At 45.4% G+C, this 25,763-nt stretch overlaps 1 protein-coding gene across 1 annotated transcript in view; it reads left to right on the top strand.

The window, feature by feature from the left end:
• Positions 1 to 21,060, top strand: part of LOC147626737 (ARM repeat superfamily protein) — a 30,340-nt gene extending 9,280 nt beyond the window's left edge. Inside the window, exons 3-10 of the mRNA XM_086816756.1 lie at positions 16,478 to 16,543; positions 16,660 to 16,799; positions 16,901 to 17,027; positions 19,136 to 19,287; positions 19,413 to 19,548; positions 19,757 to 19,841; positions 19,952 to 20,217; positions 20,322 to 21,060. Coding sequence (XP_086672882.1) covers positions 16,478 to 16,543; positions 16,660 to 16,799; positions 16,901 to 17,027; positions 19,136 to 19,287; positions 19,413 to 19,548; positions 19,757 to 19,841; positions 19,952 to 20,217; positions 20,322 to 20,522 — 1,173 coding nt within the window. The 3' untranslated portion in view covers positions 20,523 to 21,060. The remainder of the gene's footprint in view (positions 1 to 16,477; positions 16,544 to 16,659; positions 16,800 to 16,900; positions 17,028 to 19,135; positions 19,288 to 19,412; positions 19,549 to 19,756; positions 19,842 to 19,951; positions 20,218 to 20,321) is intronic.
• The last annotated feature ends 4,703 nt before the right edge of the window (positions 21,061 to 25,763 follow it).

The raw sequence follows: 25,763 nt of genomic DNA, 5'->3' as shown, positions 1-25,763 counted from the left end.
ATTGGGAATCTGTTCTTGATGGTAAGCTTGTTCAAAGCTCTATAGTCCACACACATACGGAATGATCTGTCCTTCTTTTGAACAAGAAGTGCAGGAGAGCAGTAAGGTGAGGAACTGGGCTGAACCAAACCTTTCTCTAAAAGCTCGTTTACCTGCTTCATGATTTCTTCTTGTTGTGCAGCACTCACTCGGTATGCGGGTTTGTTAGGTGGAGAACTACCTGGCACAAGATATGCGGTGATCTTCAGGCCTTTGGGGAGGTAATTCACCTGGCAACGAGTCAGCAAAACAGTCGTTGAATGCATTAAGAAAATTCAGCCTATCATTAGACATAGCATCCACATTTTGATGATTTGGCACAAGACTATCACGCACAAAAACCAAGTACGTTGAAAGACTCTTTTTCATTGCTTTATTAATTTGGATGTGTGATACAAGTGGGATGGAATCCCCTTCTTTGCCAGCATCAATAAAATGCATGCGGCCTTTATGCATAAAAGAAATCATATTAGACTTATAGTCTTTGCGGGGCTCAAGCCTATGGTACCACGGCTTGTCCAACAATACATCACATCCATTCAGTGGAGCAACTAGGAAATGCTCATTATCAAGGTAGCCCTGGATATGGATACGCAACTTCCCTATCAAAGGGGTAACCTGCACCTCTTTACCAATAAATGCAGCTTCGGCTTCAATCTGAGGTCCCATGTTTTCAACCTCAATACCCAATGCAGTTGCCATTTGCATAGAGATGAAATTGTCAGTTGCACAGTCATCAAACATGAAGAGTGCGGGCTGATCCTTGATTTGCTCCCAAGCCTTGCAAACCATTCGCTCTTTTGCATCATGACCTGTATTTCCTTGCACATCAGGAACTGCATGTACATTAGCTTTGGTGTGCTTGTCCTCGTGCTTTGGTTTGCGATCTGGGCATTGTTGATACATGTGGTCTTTGCTACCACAAGAAAAGCATTTTCCATCCTTGGCATATTGCTCTCTTTGCTCCGGGGTTAAGCCGAATTTGTTCTTCCTTGGGCCCTGATCTTTAGATGTGTTATTTTCAGCTTTACCACCCTTGTAGGATTCCCGGAAGTTCTTTTTAGGTGGCTGTCCACCCTTTTGCTGATTTGGGGCAGCCTTGTCCTTCCCCTTGGAACCTCCTTGATCCTGTTTAATCTTGAGTACCAATTGCTCCGTAGCAAGAGCAGAAGCTGTGAGTTGTTGCAACGTATGTTTTGGGTGCAATTCAATGCTCGATCGATATGCTGGTTGCAGTCCAGAACGAAACTTCCTCTTTCTTTCATCCTCAGTAATTTGCATAAAGGGAGTCACTTCCAGCAACACTTACCAGAATTTGTTAACATACTGTTGCACGCTTTCATTGTCTCTTTGCTCCAACCTGTCCCACTTTTGAGTGAGAGTTTGCTCTGCATTGGGTGGCAAGAACTGAGCATAAAATCTATCCTTAAATTCCTTCCAAGTAGAAATGGGATCCTTGGTGATCTTTTCAGTGATCCACCAATGAGCAGCAGTCCCTTTCAAAAACATGCTAGCATGGCGTACTTTTGACTTTTCAGTAAAGTCCTCATCGCTAAAAGCAATGTTGAACTGTGCCACAAATGCTAACACCTTAGAAGCATCATGTTCACCATGAAAGACATCAAATTTGACAGATTTGTCACCTGCTTTGAATTCCTTGAGTTTCCTGGCATGAGGCTCATGGTCTTCTCTTTTTCTTTTCCCCTTATCCAACGGGGCAGCCCTATCTGCATGGGCTCCATGGGCCGTCATAGAAGTTTCATGGGGCACGGTGGCATGTGCTCCACGAACTCGAAACTCAGATGCATGTGACTTACCTGCATATGGCATTGTCTCTCCATGAGACAACTCAGAAGGCAAAATTTTTCTAGAAGCAGACCTGTCACCATGAGATACATGTCTTGCATGCATGTGACTTTCATGCCCTCCATGAGCACTGGCATACATATATCTGTCAGGCTTTGTGCCTTGTGGAGAGGATGCATGTCGAGAGGTGACTGTCACCTCTTCCTTTTGCATAAAAGATTTCAGCCTTTGAGATGCGCGATCTCCATGCTTCAAACGAGGTGGATTTTTGAATTTCAGCTCTCCGTCATCCCCCTCTTTAATATCACCTTTGCGAAGGAGGTAGGCAAGTGCCAACTCCCTTGGTTTCTTGCCCACCTCCCGTGCCATTGATTCAAAAGTTACATCTACCATTGCATCAGCCTTCCTGGCTTCAATAGCACTTTGCAGATGGGGATCTTCATGTAAAAACTTTAACTCTTGCTCTTGAGCGTGCAAAAGTTTTCTCATATGTTCCATTTCAGCCCTCATAGCGTCAGGCTCTTGTTCAAGCATAACTGTCTTTCCTGGAGACAGTTGACCCTTGGATTCACTATCAATAACCCTTTCAAGGGGCTTGTGTCTACCTCGCAGGGCATCAGACCCACGAGAAGCACTAGATGGACCCCTTGAATTTGGCACTTCCAAAGGGTTGCCTTGGTTGTCCATTGTGTTTTAAGTTTGCTAAAAGCGGGATGTCTAGTACACAGGTTCGTTTCCCCACTAGAAAGAGGGAAACAACCGTGCTCTGATACCAATGAAACCGATCCCGTCAAGTGGGAAGACTCCGCTGGACACCCACACGCTTAATAACACAACTTTAAAACCACAAATTTGAAATGGACAACTTAATACAACTTGAAATTGAAATGAAATGAAATGGAAAGATGGACACCAGCACTGGGGCCGGAACGGGCCGACCCCCCCCTCAATATATGATATATTTATTGGGAGTATTTAATAAATACAATGCTCCATGGGTTCCAAGAACCAGATGATGTCCATGTACATATGAAAACAGTACCAAACAAGTATGCTCGAAGTCGAAATTCGATGTAGATGCTCGAAGCAGAATGACCACTAGCGTGGTCCAATCTCTACGGTCATGTGCTTTCACTGGACTCCGCGGATAGCGCCTCACTGGTGTTCCGAGACCACGCACAAACAGGCGCTCTCGTACTAACGCCTGGCTCTCCCGATCTCAGCACCTTTGGACCGAGGTTCTCCAATAGAGCTAGGACAACCCGGCAGCGAACGGGTGTTGGCCGTGTAGGGAGTCGGGAATCCCTTATCAGATTTAAACACAAAATACTTTACTTAAATCTGAAATTCACTTACTTGTGGATAGCTGATAGAGAACCAATACCCGTGGTATGATGAAGCCACCCAGGAGATGCGAAGTCCCCTTGTAGAACGCCAGTGGAGAAGATGTGCCACCACCGCAAAAGTCCACAGCCACCTGCTGTGAGAGGAGGAGTACCCACTTGCAAGGGAGAGGATACCCGACTGCAGCGTGGGAAGAAGATGGTGTGGAGGAGCAGCCTGTTATGAAGAGAGTGTACACCCACAGCTGCCTGCAAGAGAAAAAGGGCAGCCTGCAGGAGAGGAGGCAGCGCAGCAGTGTAGCCCTTGGAGGTGACAGCCGCCTGCTGAAGGGGCTGAGGTGCACACAGCCGCCGGTGAGGAAGGATGCCTGGCTGCTGTACACAGGCGCAGCCCACCTGTAGGAGGGTAGAAGCAGCCGCCTGTAGGAAGTAGAAACAGCCGCCTGTAGGGAAGTGAAAGCAACCACCTGCAGTCAGCGCTAGCCGCCTGTAGAAGAGGAGGCGCAGCCAGCAGCAGAGGGAACAGAAGCAGTCGCCTTCATGAAAACATGTGCCAGAGAGAGGGAAAGTCGCCGGTTATCTCACGTAAGGTGGAAGCGAATCATGCCCACGCTTGAAAGGGAACGTTTTCTTTTATAAAATTTAAAGTGGAGTTTTCTCTACGCTTGCATGTGGGTGAGGAGTGTGGGTAGGTGACCATGCCCACCCCCACACTCACTTAAGTGAGGCTCCCCACCTTGGCCCCTAAGTGGGTGCCCACATTTAAGTGAATGTGAACACTTAACCTTATAAAACTAAAGGTTAGAAATAAAATAATAAAAACAACATGTGCGACATACTTACCACCTGTTCACATGCACCAAAACTCGTTAGAATACAGAGGAGACTTCACGACTCACTGGCAGGCGTCCCCGCTCAGTAAGTAACACGTCAAGCAAGCAAACACACAAATACATGTCATGCGAAAAAAGTTTCAAACATGCAAAACATGAGTGCATGTGCAAATAGTAACATGGACATATCTCCCGTTCATGGAACAAGTACAAAATATCTGTCGGCACAAAACTGGCACGACATAAAAAACATAAAAACCTGGTCTTCCTATGGAGTAACAGTCCCATAGGTAAGACACAGTTCCAGGCACGAGTCTCCCTATGGTGTGACAGTCCCATAGGCAAAACACGGCACGAATACTGGCTCTTCCATGGCGTGACAATCCCATGGGTCGAACACAGTCCAGGTCATACACGGGTGGCATTGGTTTGGCTCCCGTCCATACGACACCATCCTGCTAACACACGGGTGGCACCAGTCTGGCTCCCGTCCATGTGAGCAAAATATATTGGCCTCTTCACACGAGACACTGGCCTGGCCTCAAGTGAACGAGACGCAAAAACTGGAGATGGACCAAATGGTCGGCCAATTGGTGACACGTGGATCCTCTCAAGGAAGTATATCCGCCAAGGATGAGTCAATCTCACTGGCTAGACATGCAAGACCTATGCTCTACATTGTCTACCGTGCTCTCTGACCATCACCTAGCACCGCAGTATCCCTATAGGCCTCACTCACACCACACCCACCACTGACCACTCACTCACCTCGCTCACACAGAGAGATAGACCAAACGCCACAAGAGCGCAGCACTAAATACCAAACTGTAGGCAAGAATGATACAAGAGAGAGTCTTCTCTGTGAGAATGTGCTACAATGAATGTTCTACAAGAGAGAGTCTCCTCCACTACCAGAGAGTGCTCCCCTTATCTCCTCCTTGGGTGTCCTCCTCGAAGACCCAACCTGTCAAATCCCCACGGATCCCCTCGTGATCAATCTTGGTTCGAAACTCGAATCCTGCAAACAAACGAACAACAAACAAGCAAGGGGGTGCAGGCCTGACTCACCTCCCAACCATGACAGCCGTGGGCAAGCCCACAGTCTTGGCTGTCCCCACCGAGCCACGAGCTGAGCTAACTAGGATGACGTACTGACCAATCTCCTCCTCGTGACGTCCCATACCGCCACGAAGCTGCCCTCGCGGGCCTCGAAATTGCTGCCGGCCTCGGCTGCATAAAGCAGGTGCACGTCTGCACTAGATCCAGGCTCCAAGACCATAGAGCTCTCACAAACTCGCGAGACTCTCTACAATACAATAACTAACCTTGGCCACCCTTTTATAGGCTCTTGGCCAATCATCGGGCGTCCACACTTGGCCGCCCGCTCGTCCATACTTGGGTGCCCGCCCGTTAGTATATCCCTAACTCAGCTCGTCAATCTGCCTGCCTAGTTCCAAGCTTCCCCAAGCCTCGAAACTAGTCTTGCATGCGTACAGATCCAGGCTCCAAGACCATAGAGCTCTCACAAACTCGCGAGACTCTCTATAATACAATAACTAACCTTGGCCACCCTTTTATAGGCTCTTGGCCGGTCATCGGGCGTCCACACTTGGCCGCCCGTCCGTCCATACTTGGGTGCCCGCCCGTTAATATATCCCTAACTCAGCTCGTCAATCTGCCTGCCTAGTTCCAAGCTTCCCCAAGCCTCGAAACTAGTCTTGCATGCGTATAGCACACGGTAGATACCCACTGTGCACATGACACAACCCTCATCATGTAGTGCAGAGGGAAGATCTTCCGTTGGGAAAAGAAAGATGGTGCTCAAGAGAATCTTGCCCTGCCTTGGAAAAGGGAGAGGGGTGTTGCCTCCATGAGTACCGACAGGTTGTTGGATGACATGGCTCGAGATGAATTGACGCACATGCAGGGACACGCCGCTAGCACAAGCAAGCACAAAGCTGTAGGTGGCTAAGCGGCAACTGATGGGCGAGTGCTGGGCGGTCAGTAGAGGTCAAGGGTAGCTATCGGAATGTGCTATAGATGGAGAGAGTTGACGGTCAATAGGTGCTGCTGATGGCGATGCAAGTTGTTTCGTTGCTACATCGATTTTTACTACAGAATTGGTGAGGTGAAGCATTTCGTTTCACTATCTTTGAATGATTCTCTGACTGAGTTTGCAAAAGCACTAGGTACATTTAATTTAGGTCTCGATGTGCTCACATTTGTATATGACCTATATTTAGAGATTGATAACATCGATATTGAGATCAGTTGTTTGCTAGGATAGATTTTATCTTACGAGATGATATAGTTTGTTTGTTGAGTGTTGTTTGGAAAGAGTATGTAACTATTTGGTCCTCCTAGCTCTATTTCACATGATGGAACCGGACAAGACACTGGTTGACCTGAATTTTCAGGTTTGTAGCCCTTGTTTGGCTGCGTTTTCTTCTCCAGTGGACACAGATCACTTGTAGAGGGGGTTTTTGTTAGCATTATTCATCTCCTGGTAGTGTGCCCAAGTTGTGTATCAGGGGTGCCCAGATTTATCCCGGGCAGCACCTTATTTTTTCCTCATGTTGAGGCCCTTGGTTGTAGGGTTGGCCACCCATTATCACATGTTTATTTTTGTCGAGTCGTGAGACTTTTCTGGAGCAAGTCGGCCAGCTTATCTTGGGGCTATATAAGGCTTGCCTCCTCCTCATTTGTACTCACTCTGACAGGGGCTTCCAGGCCCGGATCCTCCCTTAGGGGAGTAGTTCATCATGCCCACACATACGGGGACCACCCCTTGCATAGGGCTGATTGTATCATTGCTTCTTCATCATTATGCAGATTTGTTTTCCTTCTCTCTGTGCCTATGTCTCACGCTTTTCGCTGCGCACTTTTGACATGGTATCAGAGCACCGGGTCGAGGCTCTTCTACAGAAGGTGTTCTGGCGTTTTGTTAGAGAAGGATTTCTGCGTTTTTTTGATGCTGCTGGTTGCAGAGGAGGAAGGAGCGTTTTTCTCCAGAATAGGTACTCTCATGGCTGCGTTTTCTGCCCTTGTGAGCAGGTGAAGGGCAGCCAGCATGGCTGCGTTTTCTGCAGATATGGGGCAGCAAGCAGGGCAGCCAGCCTGGCTGTGTTTTCTGAAGATATGGGGCAGCAAGCAGGGCAGACAGCCTAGCTGCGTTTTCTGCAGATATGGGGCAGCAAGCAAGGGAGACACCCTGGCTGCGTTTTCTGCAGATCTGGGGTAGCAAGCAAGGGAGACACCTATGGATGTGTTTTCTGCAGATCTGGGGCAGCCAGAGGAGGTGCTGAAGTTGCTGTGTTTTCCTCTTCCCTCTCTTCTTCTTGGTACACGTCCTGCCGGCTGTTTACAGCAGCGTTTTTTGCATTATCTCATCTGCGTTCTTGGAGGCAGTGGAGGCAAGTTTTTTTTTTTTCAGGAATGGTGCCTTCCCACATGGCCTTGAGCCCTTGCTCGGCCAATCTTTGCTTTGTCAGAGTTTTCAGACTCATGGGTGCACACTTGGATTCTCATCCTCGAGGTGTGTGTGGAAGATAGTTAGTCCTTTCTCGACAGTAGAGGGGGTCTATGAGTTTGTGCCAGTTCAACATAGTTTTGCTGGTGTACACGTGTTTCCTTTAGGTTCTCAGGGTGTTCACCTTGAGAGGGGGATGTGGTTACTTGGCAGTGAGCCACTCCTATTCCCTAGGCAGATGGCCTTCTGGATTACAGGATACAGGCACAAGAGTCTTCATCCCTAGGATAAGCATTGATTTGGGAGCTTGGTGTACAGGTTGATATCGGCATTCATGCAACGGCAGGCCAGGTCACTTGGTGATGAAAGCTGTTGTCGAGGTTCACAGGTACTTGCTTAGTTGCAGGATGGGTACAGGATGCATGGCAGGTGTACAGGTTCATTGGGTGCAGGTAGGTACCAGTGGAGCAGCAGTTTGGAGCAGATGATTGACATCAGATTGTGCTTTGGGATGATGAGTTGTGGATGGTTGGTTCCACATGGACACGTGACTAGTTGGTTGGGAGCTTGCCAGCTGGGGGTGTCAGGTTTTGGCAGGAGAGCTTTCTTGAGCTCAGTGCCATAGTTAACACCAAAGAACTCAGGGGGTGTTGCCTTGTGATTGGGTGACTCATAGGGGTGTGTGAGTAGTAGTCCCATCATGCGACGGCGAGTTATGGATACAGGTTTTAAAGGTCAGGTGCCAGCAGGATTGTCAGCTACAGTGTTGGAGGTATGTTTCTTCCACTTGGAGTGTTAGCAGGACAGAGAGGCATTCTCGGACCGAGGGATACATGGAGATCCGGAAACCTTGTATTTGGAGATTGGTGCTCAACAAGCCCAGAGTTGGAGGCTTGAGTACCAGGGCTGATGTAGACATTGTGGGCCTCTAGGGTGTCTAGAGGGGGTGCCAGCAGGGAGACAGTTTGGCGGTGTTCTCTAAGGAGCAGTTTTTTCTTGGAGGTAGAGAGTCAGACGACATCCTTTCTTGGACTGAAGAGGGAGCACATTGTGTGACAGGTGTGATATAGATTGGGTTGGAGATATGGACATCTGGTGGTTCATTCTTTGGATTTTGTTGGCCTTCTGGATCGGGAGCAGTTTCTTGGAGCAAGTGGCAGAGGCGGGAGTAGATCGACTTTTCGACTTGCTTTGGAGGTTTCCTTTTCTAGCTCCTTGGACTGGTTTCACTCCCAGGATTTGAGAGGGGGTGTTAGCATTATTCATCTCCTGGTAGTGTGCCCAAGTTGTGTATCAGGGGTGCCCAGATTTATCCCGGGCAGCACCTTATTTTTTCCTCATGTTTAGGCCCTCGGTTGTAGGGTTGGCCACCCATTATCACATGTTTATTTTTGTCCAGTCGTGAGACTTTTCTGGAGCAAGTCGGCCAGCTTATCTTGGGGCTATATAAGGCTTGCCTCCTCCTCATTTGTACTCACTCTGACAGGGGCTTCTAGGCCCGGGTCCTCCCTTAGGGGAGTAGTTCATCATGCCCACACATACCGGGACCACCCCTTGCACAGGGATGTTTGTATCATTGCTTCTTCATCATTATGCAGATTTGTTTTCCTTCTCTGTGTGCCTATGTCTCACGCTTTCTGCTGCGCACTTTTGACAGTTTCTTGTTTGGATTGTGGCTTTGGAGGCAGTTTGGTACTTGAGGAGGATTCTAAATTTCAGATATCAGTCATTATTTTGCTGATTTTGGAGCATCTATACCTGTGTTTTGTTCTTGGCCTACACGGTTTCCCAGTTTTACATGTTCCTTGCCTGAGTGCTATTTTTTGTTGGATAGCAGTGTTTTGGCTGTGTTTTGCTTCCCACAGGAGTTTTCTACACTCAGAGGGGGCCTATCTCCAGCTACTTCACTTGAGGATCAATTTCGGGAGCTATTTTGTATTTGTGGAGACTTTCTTCTTTGACAGGAGTTTACAGATTTTGGAGGAGAGCAGTGATCTTTTTTTCAGAGATCCTGAGCAGAGTTTATTTTGTCCGAGCTTGTGTTCTTTGCAGTGTTTGCAGAACAGGAGGGTGTTTTGCCCTTGAGGAGTGATCCTTTCACATGGATCATTTATTTGTTTTGTTGATTCTTGGGATCTGATTCTACTTATGGAACAGTCTTCTGCTATCAGTGATGCTTTTGAGGACTTTGTTACCATTGCAATTTATATTCTTGCTTCCCTTCCTCATTGTGAGGAGTCTACCTCTGCCTCTCTTTGTTGATTCTTGGGATCTGATTCTACTTATGGAACAGTCTTCTGCTATCAGTGATGCTTTTGAGGACTTTGTTACCACTGCAATTTATATTCTTGCTTCCCTTCCTCATTGTGAGGAGTCTACCTCTGCCTCTCTTTGTTGATTCTTGGGATCTGATTCTACTTATGGAACAGTCTTCTGCTATCAGTGATGCTTTTGAGGACTTTGTTACCACTATAATTTATATTCTTGCTTCCCTTCCTCATTGTGAGGAGTCTACCTCTGCCTCTCTTTGTGATGCTTCTGAGGATGCCCCTCCCCTTGCCAGTTCTGCAGGTTTGTTGTTTTGGAGGATGGTTTTTTGGACCCGGTGGGATGCTTTGGATCTGTGGTTGCTAATTGTGCCTGGGGCACAGTGGTACTTCCAGAGTTTTTTGGATTTGGATCAGAATCAGGTTGGGCTTGTACCAGTCCGACGACATCAGTTTTCAGAGGGGGATGTGGAGTGCTTTCATCTTGCGATGCCCACCTCAGTGGTGTGTACTTACGTATAGCATTGGGCAACTCATGTTATGGAGTTTGAGCAGATGGAACCCATCTTTTCTACAGAGTCTTTACATCTTGCAATGCCGATCTTTTCAGAGGATGCTCTTGTACAGCATTTGGCTACTCTTCTACAGAGTTGGAGCAGATTGACTCTATTTCTTTTGAAGTTTCCAATGAGGAGCAGTTTGCTTCTCCCAGGATTGATTATATACAGGATTTGATCTTGGTTGGTTATGAGGTTTTTCATACCTTCTCCAGGCTGGATACACGACATTCGACTTCGGGGAGTGTTCTTACACTTGGGTTTGGAACCATTATTTGGAGCAGCACATCGCAGCCTACATGGTTGTTTTCTGTATCTGCAGTCTTTCATCTTTGATCGAGGACGGCGTCTTTGGCTTCTTGGTACCTGTTTCTGCAATCTTTCATCTTTGATCAAGGACGGCGTCTTTGGCTTCTTGGAGTTCACTCAGCATCCGGTGCTGAGAGGGGGTGTTAGACATCATCCCCTTCTTGCTGGTTTCCTATTTGGTGTCCTATTTTAGCCTCTAGGATTGACCATGTTAGTCAGAGGGGCTAGTCACCCCTCACTCATATTTTACCCATATTTATTCCCCATTTATTGTCTTGGGTATTTTTCCCAGTCGTGTAGATATTTATCTCCAATCAGCTGCCTTCATGTAGAGGTATATATAGCCGGCATGCCTCCCTCATATTTCATTGCTTGCACTGCTTGCATTGCTTGCCTAGCTTGTCTAGCTGCAGTCCCTCACATATGAGGTTCTCCCCTCTTGCTCGGGACATGTATTCCTTTTGGATGATGATATTGAGAGCAGGTTCTCACCTATGTTTCCTCTCCATCTTTCTCTCTCACTCTCTCTCCTATGTTTCCACTTCCCTTCTTCCGCTGCACATTCTATCAGTCACCTCCCATCGGTCGGCCATCTAGACACAGAAGTTGGCTGGTCTCGTTACCTAGAGACCCACTGCATGGAGTGTGAATTTTGGCATTATATTTACCCCTAAAATCAGCCATAGCTTGAGTTGCATGCAAGAGAAAGAGTGATTTTTTTCCCTTTGCCCTCTATGCACTGATTTTGCCTCTCAGCCATAACACAGAAAAACCCCAAATCCTAGATGGGAAGCACAATTCTTACCAATTGGCAATCATAACAGGACGATTGGCTTCACATGCATTGAGTCTTGGCAACACTTCATGATTTACACCCCTTCAGGCCGAATCGGCAATTCTCTTCCTGGCACCCCCTTTTCGGAAAGCCACAAATACTTTAAAAATAAATAAAAGCCACATACGGGCTGTTTTTCCCTTACAAAGGTTTATAACCTTTTCCCTTAGCCCATTTAAATGAGGCTTAAGCCCTGTGTGAAGCCAAATACACACACACACACACACACACCCAAAAAAAAAAAACATTAGGAATGCCCACATAAATAACCGGCCAGCCTGCCCATCCACCCCCCCAAAAAAAACATCCAGTCCACATGCGTTTTGCTGCCTGTCTCTCCTGCACGTATGCGCACCAGATCCTGGCTCTCTACTTTTGGCATGGATCCCTCTTGTTCTAGATGCCCAACTCCATTGAGACAGTGTATCATTGCTTATGGGAGTGCAAAGGAGCACATAGGATTTGGGTATCTATAGCCCAGCTCTTGAGCAGATTGAGGAGTGGTTCTATCTATTTTACTTGGGGTGCTATTGTATGGTCGAATTAGTCTGGCCCACAGCTTCTTTTTGAGGGTAGTGATGCATATCCTTCTATTCTTGTCCGTAGGGGCGTAGCTCAAAGATGTTTGCTTCAGGATATCCCTCAGTTACAATACACACCACCTCCATTAAGTATTGACACCACCCGGGAGATTATTGCTAATATCACGGCGTGGCATATCTAGAAGACCAGATGCTCAGAGGCATTCGGGGGTATTAATGTTTATGACACCCAGTGTATCTGCTGGAGTGTATCTGCTCAGAGGCATTCGGGGGTATTCATGTTTATGACACCTAGTGTATCTGCAGTATATGGAGTGACATTATTCATACTCTTTGGGCCACTTGGGCCCGTATACAGGGATCTTCTAGAGCTGTGTAAACAATACACAACAGATTTATGAGGGTGTGGAACCATGGTATTTTCTTCTCTTGCTCTCCTACGGGGCTTTTATTGCAGCATAGTGTGCCGTGCCCCCAATTGGTTGAGATCTCCCTCCCTTTTGGTTTGACATCTCCCTTTGTATGACTTTATATTACTTAATAGAAGTCTCTTTTCTGGGAAAAAAAAAGATATTGCCAGAGACACGTATAATTTGGTGCTTCTTCTCATTAGCAAAATTCACCCTTTGCCTTGCTTAGGGTGCTGCAGGGCATAACTATGCCATCCAAGGGCCTGTTTACTCGATAATCTGTTCAGGGTACCCATATTTTACTGTTCCAGAGATCCTATTTAGAGATTACATAAGGTGTGCTCCTTCCATAATTTTCCTGTGCTTGTAAATTTAACATGTGGTACCTCTACACATCAAAAACCTGCCACTTTATTGTTTTACAGGCACAAGATATCTCTGGAGCCAACATTACTTATTATGGACACAAGGGCACTAACTGTATTACTTGGAGCCACTCCACGGTAGCCTATTAGCTGCCCTAGTTCTCTTCCTGCTACAGGCTAATGGCCGTGGAATCCTATGATATTAGCTAACTCCAAGATACCCTCCTTGGGACCCCTCTCTAGTGATTACTCCTATTGTAGCATGCAATAGGTTGACTGCCATACCGTGCAACAAAGCCTTCTTCAAACATGTGAGTTTATACAATCCATTAACCCACTTGAAGAAAAAGCATGTAGAAGTCATCTAAGGTTAGGCATGCATAAGTCAGTCCATAGAAGCATATAAATGAAAGAAAGTGAAAGCAATAGAAAACACAGGTGTAGGCCCAGGTACAAGACCTATAAATGCTGGAAACTGATATTTATTGCTGAAAACTGAGCACGAGGGAAGCCCGTAAGTGTTGTACAATGATAAGAAGCACAAGTAGCTGCTAATGACCTCAGGTGGATACAGAATAATAAGATGGAATGAGGGGAAAGGGGGACAACCCTTATATACACCTCATGAGAGGTGGTCGGCCAGGCCAACAGCAATCCCATCATTAAAGGCCAAATGATGACATTAAATGCTTATTTTCAACATTGGTGGGACTTTTTCTCCTGGCCGAGAGGAGCATAATAGCACTGAGCAGCAAAACATCTATATAAGCAGCCCCTAGTCCCTTGCTTAAATCATTCATTCAACAAGGTATTTAGCAAGCCGATAAAGAGAACATGTGTGCTTAAGTTCCCTTAGGGTTCTTGGAGCATACAATCAGCCTCAAGCACTCCGTGCTTTAGTCCAAGGCAGCATAGAAGAGCCTCTCATCTTCACCTAGCATATGTGCATATCCTCAGCACTTTTGGATTTGCATGAGGCTTCATAGAGTCTTCTACAGTGCTATTGGTTCAACATATGGTCCAGCTTTGCGTTCAATCTTCCGCATCCGTGTGTTTGGCAGTCCACAGTCATCATTCACATCATTGTACAAAGTTCTTCAAAGTAATACAAGCAAATACTCCTGCTTGCAGGGGCAAGGGGCCCCTTCAGTGGGTAATTGGGACCCAATCTGGTGTCGACTCTCATCTTCTCTCTCTCTCTCTCTCTCTCTTTGATAGAGCCAGAGACGGAGGAGCACTACATGTGTCGTTGCACAGCATATTATGAGATTCGAGGGCGCTACCATTGCCTTTTCAGAGAGGGATTTGGACCACTGGCTAGAGTCATGGACTATTGTGATCAGCGATGCTTGGGTTTTTATTTCATGGAGATCCGCAGGCTCAGAGAGTCCATTATCAAGAGCAGACGCCCGACGCAGGGGTCCACACAAAGACAGATTACTGACTTCTTTAGAGGGACTATCTAGGAGGACACACAGCCGACAGCCCAGCAGTGGGCACCCCGTGGGACTCTAGTTGCGAGAGCTATCCAGTTGGGTAGATCCAGACGCCCGAGGGTTCGCGGATCCTCACATCGGAGACGGTGCCTACACTAGAGGATTCTGAGCATCATTTTGCGAGGCATCGGGCTCGTCCGACCAGGCATCTCACTATGGCAGATATCCAGGCCATCCGGCAGAGACCCATGCTAGAGCTCCTAGGATGATTACGACTCCAGCCATATACTGTTGTACTCACTGTCACTTTTGTACTCCCCCATATTCATGTATTCATGTATCCACGTACTCGTGTATCCCATTTTGACTAGTAGCATTAGCTTCCCACTCTCCCTAGTTGCTGCTTCCGGATGCTCCCTACTGATGTATTGTAGGGCTAGATACTTACCTTCAGTTCTTTCTTTTCTTTTCCAGACAGTGTATCAGATGTCACATGGTTTTAACTTTGGTCTCATAGGTCACTTTGGCCTTTTGAAGACGTTAATATAACATTTCATTTCATTTGCATTCTCCTAGTAGTAGAGCTCCATCCCCGTGCACACCCAGATTCAGCTTTTTTTGTTCAGTACTTTTTCATTTTGTTGGGATGACAGAGGATACCCCATACTGGTACTCCGATTTGTCTCATAGGCCGAGTTCGGTCTTTTGGAAAAGGTTAATAAAATCTTTCTTTCTTTTCTTTCTCCCTCTCTACTCTTCTCTCTTAAAGTAAAAGCAGTGACCCTGACACCTAAGGCTAGGAGAATGACCTACGTAGCTCGTGCCTCACATGTCCTGGACTGGGGACACAACACACAACAAATAATCTTAAAAAGGGTATCAATGATGTGTAATGTTACATTAAATGCTGAGCCAGTGTGTCACATAGCACCACAGTGCAAAGTGCGTGTAATACTTGTGCCTTCACTCATATCTGACCCTTCACTTTGAACTTTTTGAGTGGAGGTAGCCACACGTACCTCCTAGCCTGGCCAGTTCGATGTGTGTATCTTTGCCGTCACCATTGCTTAGGAATATCTTCACCATTATACCTTTCTTCTACAACGATACCTGTACATGGGCTTCTCGATTCCAGTTTTTCGTATCCTCTTCCACGAGATCGGTCTTTACCCGGAGGTGCCACCTGCAGTTTTTCAGTACTAGTTGCGACATGCAACTATTCTCATTGGATTGTAGCACACCATGCTGCCCGACACACTAGGGTTTGTGACACTAGTCTATGTCACATGGTCACTCTATGGTAGTATGCCTCGAGGTGTTCCTACTTGACTAGGGAGACGTGTGGCTACACTGCCCCACTCCACTATGCAATCACACAACTCTGACAAGACACTGTGCTTATCATGCACCCAAGACTTGATAGTGACATGAGAGAGACACTCAACAAGATGACTCAAGAGAAAGAACAGAACATGAAGAGGGAAACATTAACACTTAGATTCATTGTATTTATAAAAGTGGTTGTCCCATGGTAGGTGCACTGTTTGGCACTGAGCAAGGCGTGATTACTGCACTGTAGCAGCTAATTGCTGATTTGGTGGAACCATCATGCAAGTTGCTGGAATGTGCCTGTTCCGTTTGAAAGGCTGCCTTGGGGATGTGGGCTAGCATCCATATCTCTAGTTGCATCTAAATTCAGTATCCACTCTCACATTAAAAAAAAAGATGCTGGGGGATTCTTGACAGTTTTTGGGTCACAATAGTTGCATCATAAGTTCATAGTCATGTACTTCTACCTTCAGTCATATGATGTCACATGGTGGTCTCAGCCTTTGTGGGGCTTGCCTTGAATTTTCTTGATGACATCCTGTCCTCTTATAGAAGAGGATGAAAAAGGATGTAAATAAGGTTCTCATGCAGTCGAAGGACTACCGCTATTGTCAAAACATAAAGAAGGCATGATATTTTTATCACAGAGGTGCATTATTTGGGGTGGGTTGGAAGATTCTCTTGATAGGATTTGTTTATAAACATTTAACTGAGTTTGAGTTTTTTCAAGGGTTCAGAAAAAATTGTGTACTTCTCTCAGTGTTGTTATTTCCTGTATGTGCATAAAACTCTTCAAAAGATCAGTGTGTTGAGTAATTTATGAAGAGCTCTGTTGTCTGTTTGTAGGAGAGAACATGTTAGCTCAATGATAAGATGTGTTGCTATTATGCAGACATTAAATTTGAGCACAGCTAATGTGGAATTTTCATCTGAGCAGGTTAAAAATCGCATTCTAGATGTTCTACTTGCTATATTAGGTGTTCCCCATTCTGACAGAATAAGGGTAAGGTGCAAATATCTGTGGAAAATGTTACCAGCTGACCGTTCGTTCTTTCAAAAATGCCTTTTGAATGGCTTCAGATTGCAAAATATGAAGATGTTTTGTTGGAATGAGTGCAGGAGATCTGCTTAGGGATAATGGGGAACTTAGCTTGTCATGCTGTGCCAGTCAAAGCAATAGTTCAGACCTCAGGCTTACCAAATGAGATCGTGCAAAGCCTGTTTGTTGATGATGCACCTAGTCTTTCTGAAGCTTGCAGGTACCTCTCCTGGGAATGACTTTGTGGCTGACTCCTTTAACCATTAGCTAGCATGCAGTTTCAGTAAATTGCAATGGCTCTTTCCTTATGGTTTTTGGCAGGTTGCTGAGTGCTAGTCTGCACAGTGAAGAAGTTGATAGCTGGGTGAAGGCTATTGATTCTCCGGAAGTTTTGGAGCGTGTTATGTGGATTGCTGCAAACACAATGAATTGTTTACTTTTAGAAAAGGTTTGTGAACATGTCGGCTTCGGTTGGTTGAAGAACTACATGCAATGGGTCAGCTACAACTCCTGATTTGTTTCCTTTGTGGTTGCTTTGAAGACAATGACTTTCCTACTTCCAAGCTTACTACAAAGGTTTGGAACTTTTTCTGCATTAACTCTTTCAGAGGGTTATGTGGGTTCGTGATAAAAAGGGGGCAACACCATTGAGAGCAATGATTTTGTTTGAATTTGCATGGTGATAGTGCCATGTTTTTTTATTGTACTCGGGTTTATGGACATAGACATAAGGGAGACTGGCAGCTTTGCCTTGGCAGACAGAAGGGAAAGATTCTTGCAGCTCCGCTTATGTTGAAGGTCAAGCTTTCGCATCATTCAGTCCAAGAAACAGTGGTCCCGTTCCCTATTTCCTGGATCCCAGCCACATTTCCTGGATCCCAGCCACATTTCCTGGTAAAATGAACATCTGCTTATGCCTGGTTGGGACCTCTGTACCTACTACTGTGGTTGCCTTCGAGCGTAGGCAAAGCCTGTTCCAAGAACCCCTTTTTTCTAGCTCCGCGGCCCAGCCAAGGTCCTTTGCCTCTAGTGGGCGTTAATTTGTTGTGGCTTGCCTAACCTCACTGCCCAGCCATCTGTTCAAATGCCATTTGGCTATTTGCATACTACCCAGTACCACCTAACTCAAACATGCAAGCTCTTATTGCACAAGGGTGATTGCAGCCATATTTATGACGTTTTTCTTTAACAATCACATTGTGGGTGCTGTCAATATGAAAACTTTCTTCCATTTGTGCATCTTCAGTCCATGTCTGAAATTGGTGCTACGAAAAGGGTAAGGACTATGATGTCTAGACTTGCTGTGAACTTGTTGAGGCACAACAGTGTAAACCCACTGTTGGTGTAAACATGTTGAGAGATACAACATATATTCCAAAGCTCAAACTCAAAAGATGGTAGGGGACATGTTGGGTAATCTAGGTAGATGTGTCAGGTTCTTGAATTGAAGTGCTTTGCTGTTAATCGGAATCAAAATTTCCAAACCCTTTGACAACAAGAGATGCAACAAGGGGACTAGGTCCCTCCTCCCTACCCTGTGAGACTCAACAACAAAATATTTGAGTGAGGAAAATTGGGGAACACCATGTGCAGGAGGCCGGTATAAGGCAGAGAGAAGAAAGGATAAGAGGAAAGAGCTGAAGGAAAAGGAGGAATGGAAAGGGAGCAAGGAGATGGGTGAGAGAGAGAAAGAAAAAATGTAAGTCTATCTGTACACTAAACCTGAAATGGGGAGTGCAGGAAGTTGGCAAGAAGATTGGCATATCCTATTACCAAAAAGATTGGCATCCAGGGTTGTTTCCGTACAACGTACGATGGCTTATCGTACAGAATATCGTACAGTACGATACCATACGGATTTTTTTCAGATTTTTTTTTTGAATTTTTTATTTAAAAAAATTAACATTTTTCCCGGAAAAAATTAATTTTTTTGGGTAATGGTCATTTTTCTGCTTATCTATGGCTGTTTGAGCTTCCTCTGTACTATGATGCTTCCCTCCTTTCTAAAATACTCCATATCCGGACTTGGAAATACCTAAGTTTATAAGTATTTTTTTAAAGCATCGTATTTTATCATACAATAAGGAAAAAATTTATATCATACCGTATTTTCCCGTACGGTATCATATCGTACGAACCATACAGTATCGTACCTGACAACTATGTTGGCATCTCCTATGTTTTACTCAAAGGATGGAAGAGAAGCTCCATATGCTATATTATCATTATGATTGCCATTTGTTCCATTTTGTGGAATTTTAACACCATTAGGGGCTTTCTCCAAGGCTGTTAGTTCTCAAAGTCATTCATATGTTTGCAAGCTAACTTGGGAACCGACACATCCTGTTGACATCCCCAATGACTCCTAATGAGTTGTTTGAATGTTTCTTTTGCTTGATGATATTGGGTACTCATTACAATGGCAGTAATGGTTGAGAGTGTATTGTAAGCATGGATTTATGCATGGCTGTGTTTTGCTTTTTTTGTCTACATGTGTGTGCATGCCTTCATGAAAACTGTGTTTTTACTTTTATCCGTGTTACTTATTCTGTGCAGAGTACGGAGCTTTTACTGGCAATGGTAGATTGCCAAGAAAACACAGCTTCAGTTCTTCTTTCCACTTTGGTACATTTAGGATTGCCTACTGTTCTCACAGAACTTTTAGCTTCTGAGATCAGTGAATTTAATGAGGGCACATGTTCTCACGGGTATCAATCACCTTTTTTTCCTAAACAAATTGTTGTGTCCACAGCTCAAGTTGCTGAAAATCATGATCTTTCTTTCTCTTAACCTTCGAAGCTCATGGCTATGGCGGTTGTCCTCCTTATCCCAGGAATGTTGTGCTTGACACAATTCTTCAGATAGCTGAGGCTCTTTCATTGGCTGATGATGTCGCTGGGCAGCTTGCAAATAACCTGAAGCTGTTCTCTCTGGCATGCCAAGTCATTCAGCTTTCTGCAAAAGATGAGGTTGCATTCATCATCATGTTATGTCACCCTGAGTGCCTAGCTGCCAACTTCATATCAGCAGGATTATTTTCTTGGGGAGGTTGGGGGGGGGGGGGGATTTCTGCGGTTTTATTTCAATTCAAGTAACACATTTCGGTAGTAAAAATTTTTCCCAAAAATGTGAAGTTTTTAAATATTTTTTCTTAAAATGAATGGATTTATGACCTAGGTTGGACCAGCTGGAATTTCCGCGACTGTTCTTGTTGCGAATCTATTGGCCGAAAAGGAAGATCTTATTCATGAAGTAGCCCATGGTACTTTGAAATATCTGAAATTCTACTTGAATGGAGAATTGTGTTTGCTTTAACTTGAGGTAATGAAAGTCTCTCCTACCCTTTTAAGTGGAGATGGAATCACCATGCAGATGTGGTTCTCATCAAGCAATTGCTGGAGCTGTTGCCCTCTGCTGGAGATGATCCGGGTGCACGAAATGCACTATGGAGTATACTAGGCAGGCTCAGTTCCACACATTCTACAGCTCGTATTAAAGACTTCAGTGCCAAAACAGAGGTTTCACTGGTGTTTGCCGATGGGTGTTATATATTACTTGAAGATCTGCAAGACCATCAGGATAGGGAGGAACCAGAAGATGCTGAAAGCAGGAGGGGATTCACTTCAAAGATAGAAATAGTATACCTTTCTTCCTATTGGTGTTTAATGTTTTAACAAGTGTCTTTGCTTTTCAAGCCTCTTTTGGTTGATTCTGAGAATGTGGTCTCCTTCACCGTTTTCAGGTACACAGTTTTCTGCATGTCATGGAGGATTGGATAGCTTCTCATGATTCTGATGCGAAGATTGATGATGTCTACGAAACCATCAAGAGTTCATGTTCCATTCTGAAAGGGCGGCTCCGAGAAATTGAGCTAGATGCAAACCCGAAGCATGATGAAAAGATTACATCTTATCAAAATGGGACTGCAAATTTTGATGGATAGATGGATGCATCATGGCAAAAGCAATTCTCAGAGCATCAAGCTAGATGCAAACGTGAAGCTTGATGAAAGCTTACATCTCATCAAAATGGGACAAGTTTTTATGTATAGATGGATGCATCATGGTAAAAGCAGCTCTTCTGGGACTGCATTTTGAACCACCAGCTTTTAGAATGTTGGTGATTTGAAGTGTCGTAAATGGTGGAGATGTGCGTGGATAACCGCATGCCATCAGATAGCCCTTGGTGGGGTAAGGTGAGTTCTCGTTGATTCACACACAATGCATCAAACATTTGGGGGCATTATAGAAATTTTTGAGGAAGATTAGCCTCTATAAGGTCACTACTAGTCAGATGGAAATCAAATGATTTTTTAAAGGGCGATTAACAGTGGTTACAATTTGAACAATTGGAGGCTCCAAGCATTGGGGAAGGATGCACTCTGTGCAAATCTAAACACTCTTGTCTGATGTAGGTACGAGGGATTGCAGACCAGCCGCTTGGGCTAGGCCAATACAAACTACAGATCTCATCTTTGGTGCCTGAGTGTGAGATAAACTGCATATGTGCTTGGTGGTAAAAGAATAGCATGCTTTAGTTGCATTTAGATTCTTACACCCATTTGATTTTCACCACTGCTTGGTGTTGAAATCTTGCTGCAAACAGAGCATCCGTTTGAGCCTTGGAGGAGGTAACGTTTCTTTCCCTTCTTACTCCTTACTGCTTCGACTATGATCAACTAGGAAATGAGTGATATCAAATTCCCTTCTGGAAAATGGGGGGCCAGACAGGGGCACGCATTTCTCAGATGAATTAAGGCTGTTCTTTTCTGTCAGTGATTATGTAGTGCTCTTTGGTGATCTAATTTTATTGATTATGATGTTTTCAAATCTCTAGTATCTTAGGGGTTTTGGGCAGAAACTTATGACCATTTGAAGGAAACAATTGTGTAATGAGTCAAGCATTCACGAAACATTGATTTGATATTGAACTTTAGAAAAAATGAAGATATCCTTGCTGGAAACTCAATGGAAGGCGAGACCAGCAAGAGTAGAGTCTCGCAATATAAGGGTGGATGATGGATAACAAATGTTGGTTTGCTTGATGGACAACAGTATATTTCCTCACCCATTCATGTAGAGACTTGTGGGCAAGTAAGGCTTTATGTCATGGGTAATGCTTGACCAAGTGGGGAAGGCAAAATGGTCCCTAATGAATCCATCACACCTAACAAAGCAGCTTTGTACAAGAGCTGATTTTTGGTTGAAAGAGAACAAACTTGACAAATTATGCATTGGCTACCTTTTGCTTGAGCTCCCATCACCTCAACCGTGAGATAGAATTTTGATTGGGATGGGTGTTGTTGTTAGAAGTCATCTCCTGTCTTTATCAGACACCAGGGCCTCTGTTGTGGGTGTGCCCGCCCTGTATAGGTGTTTTATCATTTTTCCTCACTCCCCGTATTGTTTCCCATTTTTCCATGGTGTGGGTGGCTGCCACAGGCTGGCAGGAGCTTCTGATGTTGGCCAACTACACTCTTGTATACGTGGGCTGGCCGACCTGATCAGAAGTAGTCATGGAGTTTTTTTCTGGTGGTCGACTGGATGTGCCCAGTCGTGAGGGCTGGCGGCGCATGCTAGCGCTGGCCGACTGCATGATGGGCCATATAAATAGGCCCCATTGCCCCGCATTGTATTCATTCAGTTTTTCCTCATGATCTTGTGTATAGAGAAGAGTTATACGCCTATCTCTCTCCTTCTCTTGTGCTGTCTATTTTCTGCACTCTACTTGCTCTTGTGGTCTCAGATTTGGTTATCATTTCCGCTCCGTATTTCGACTTGTATCAGAGCCCTAGGCTCTTGAAAGATCTTGGGAGTTTTCTGAGCAAGAGGGGGATAGTTACGTTGCTGATTGGTGGACTGTTTGGACTGTTCGGGAAGAGAAGTTGCAAGAGGAAGGCGGGTGAAGGTGCTAGACAGCCACTTGCAGGTTTAGAGTTTTTTTTCCCAGCCACCCACCCTTTTTAAGTTACATCCCCGCGATGGTAGATTTGTTAGAGATGGCTGAGTAGCATGTGAAGATCCCGACTCTCCCCACGTTCCCAGTGGACTGTCAGTTAGACGGGAACAATTACGGCATCTAGAAGGTTATGATGGAGTCTGTGCTGGAGTCATATGAGCTTGCTGATTTCATCGTTATCGGGGTTCCACGGCCAGAAGCAGAGGAAGGGGAGTTACTGTCAATGAAGAAGGACCGCGAGGCACAGGCACAGATGTAGGATCGTGTCAACGCCAGGATCCGGTCATTTATTTTCCTCAATTGCACACAAGTAATCAATCACGTAAAGCATATGACGCTAGCCAGAGGCATATGGCAGCACTTGGCTTCTCTTTATAACAGGGTATCATCCATGAAGAGGATCTCCTTGGAAGTGCAGATGCGGATTATGAACCCTGCAAAGTCATCGACGATGCGGGAGCACATTAACAAGCTGCAGGCCCTTCAGCAGGAAGTCCTCTAGGTTGGGAAGAAGGAGATATCATCTGAAGACATGGCCATTACTTTGCTGTCCCACTTGCCTGCTCAGTATTCCGCTTTCTACTCCTCTTTGATTACGAGTGATAGGTATCTACAAGCTCTCTGCACTCTCCTCGTTTTGACAGGTTCTCAGGTCGGAGATCTGTGGCACTTTCGTTTTGGCCACTTAAATGTGGATGCACTGGGGCAAGCTTTCCGAGACCAGATGGTGGTTGGCTTGCCAAATGTTGGCAGTAGGCAAGGACGTTGCAGTTCTTGCATACGTGGTAAGCAGCACATGGAATCCTTTCCGAAGCAGGCTTCCAGGCGGGCTTCGAAACCGTTGGAGTTAATTCACACTGACTTGTGTGGACCTCAGCAGACACCATCATTGGGAGGATCTCTCTATTTTATGTTGCTTGTTGATAACTGTACCAAATTCACGTGGGTCTACTTTCTTTCACAGAAGGACCATGCTTTTGCACGGTTCAAGGATTGGCACGTGATGGTGGAAAAAGAGTCTGGATTGCAGGTAAAGACTCTCAGGGCTGACAAAGGGGGTGAATTCTCCTCGACTGTATTTCTCAGATTTTGTGCAGATCATGGCATCAAGAGGGAACTGGCCAATATAGGATTGCCTTCAGAGAATGGAGTTGTAGAATGCAAAAACAGGACTGTGGTGGAGATGGCGAGGACCATGCTGGAGCATCGAGATCTTCCTCGTCCACTTTGGGGAGAGGCTGTGGCAACGCCTGTCCATACCCTCAACCGGTCTCCAACGACTTCAGTACCTAATATGACTTTGTTTGAGGCATACTTTGGCAGGAAACCTGATGTCTCGCACTTCCGTGTTTTTGGGAGTGATGCTTACATACATATTCCAAAGAAGCAGAGGGGGAAGCTTGACTTCAAGTCCCGCAAGCTTATATTTGTGGGGTATAATTCTCTTTCCAAGGGATACAGATTGTATGATCCAGACAAGAACGAGATTGTTGATAGTCGGGATGTGGTCTTGATGAGCATGTTCCAATATCCACTGTCAATCCACTTCTTGGAGATCCAGAGGAGCCGCCACTTCTTGGAGATCCAGAGGAGTCTGATGATGATTCCCCGACCATTGCTCCAGTTGATCAACCTTAGTCAGTTCAGGAGGTTGAGCCTACAGCTGGAGTGGAGCCCCCGCAACGGCCGGAGGCTCCTCGATCTGTTTGAGTACCCAAGTGGTTGTTGGACACCCTTCGGGAGTCAGGTGTCACGGAGTTACCCTCTGAGTGGACCACAGAAGACGGCCCTCGAAGATCACACAGGGTCCGAGACAAAAGCAATACAGCGGAGCTTCTTCAGGTAAACTATGCTCTGATGTCTCGCATTATGCGGGACAAGGAGCCCATTCCGTAAAGGAAGCCCTCTCACAGGATACTTCGAGGAAAGCCATGCAGGTGGAACTTGATGCCATCGAGAAGAACAACACATGGGAGTTGGTACCGAGGCCGTCGAAACGGTCAGTCATTGGTGTCAAATGGGTCTTTAAGTCCAAATATGCGTCAGATGGGTCAGTGGACAAACACAAAGCCAAACTTGTGGCTAAAGGTTATGCTCAACGGCCAGGCATCGACTACGAGGATACCTTTGCACCGACAACACGAATGACCACGATTCGGACCGTTCTTGTCCTTGCTTCTTAGAGGTGGCCCGTGTATCATCTGATACCACTAAAAGAAAGCTACACCTAGATTAGCCTTGGATTAGCCTAGCTTAGCCTAAATTAGCCTTGATTAGCCTAGATTAGAGAGAAAGCTAAAGATGCCAAAGGTATCAAAAGATATCCAAGATTACAATGGCCAAGAAGGTCATAAAGGGTATAATAGCCTAGACCAAGGTCACTTATATAGTGCTGGTCATTTCACATTGGCTCTGATAATATGCCCATGCCCCAAATCTATGCCCAAGGGACCTAAGGTCCATGTGCCTAGGCCTACACCCATATACATGTCCATGTGCCGAGGCCTACACCCATGTGCATTGGCATGTATAATTTCTTTGTATTTACAAACCATCCCCTCCTACAATGGTTGCATCCTTGAAATCGAAGGGTGATCATGCATAAAGAAAAGACATATACAAGTGGCTATGTATAAAAAGCCAAAAATCACAACCATGATTGAATGCCAATATTGTGTGGAAGACCAACACATGAGTCGTATGACCCTCAAGGTCAAATGGAAAGGATAAGGAATTCTTGTCAATGATGAAGCTAATGATTCAGCTGCATGAATGGAAGTCCAAGCTATGTGGAAGTCCAAGCTATGTGAAATCCAAGAAAATGGCTCTCTAACCACTTGGGTCAAATGGAAAATATAGAGAAACAATGTTGATGATGAAGCTAGCTATACTTCTGCCTAGATTAAAAGGAAATCCAAAGTGTGCAAACTCCGAGACGATGGCTCCATGACAATCTCAATCAAATAGAAAAGATAAGGAACCACCATTGCAACGATGAAGCTAGCTGTGTATCCTCCAAGATCTAATGGATATGCATGGTACACATCTGGGGTCTCTGAAGCCGAATGCAGAAGTATCTCCTAGGTCAAAAGGAAAGTTCAAATACGCGAGAAAGCTATCAAGCCCATCCTCATGATCGGTTACAAAGCTCATGTGTCCAAATCTCTCATGACATATCTTTTCTAATGTGACAAGCTTGGGGCGACGTGGTCATCAAAGCATGTAG

Source organism: Cibotium barometz, chromosome 22 (assembly GCF_041138505.1).
Source record: "Cibotium barometz isolate CiBa-2024 chromosome 22, ASM4113850v1, whole genome shotgun sequence".
Classification (NCBI taxonomy): Eukaryota; Viridiplantae; Streptophyta; class Polypodiopsida; order Cyatheales; family Cibotiaceae; genus Cibotium; species Cibotium barometz.
This window is presented reverse-complemented; position numbering and strand designations above follow the sequence as displayed.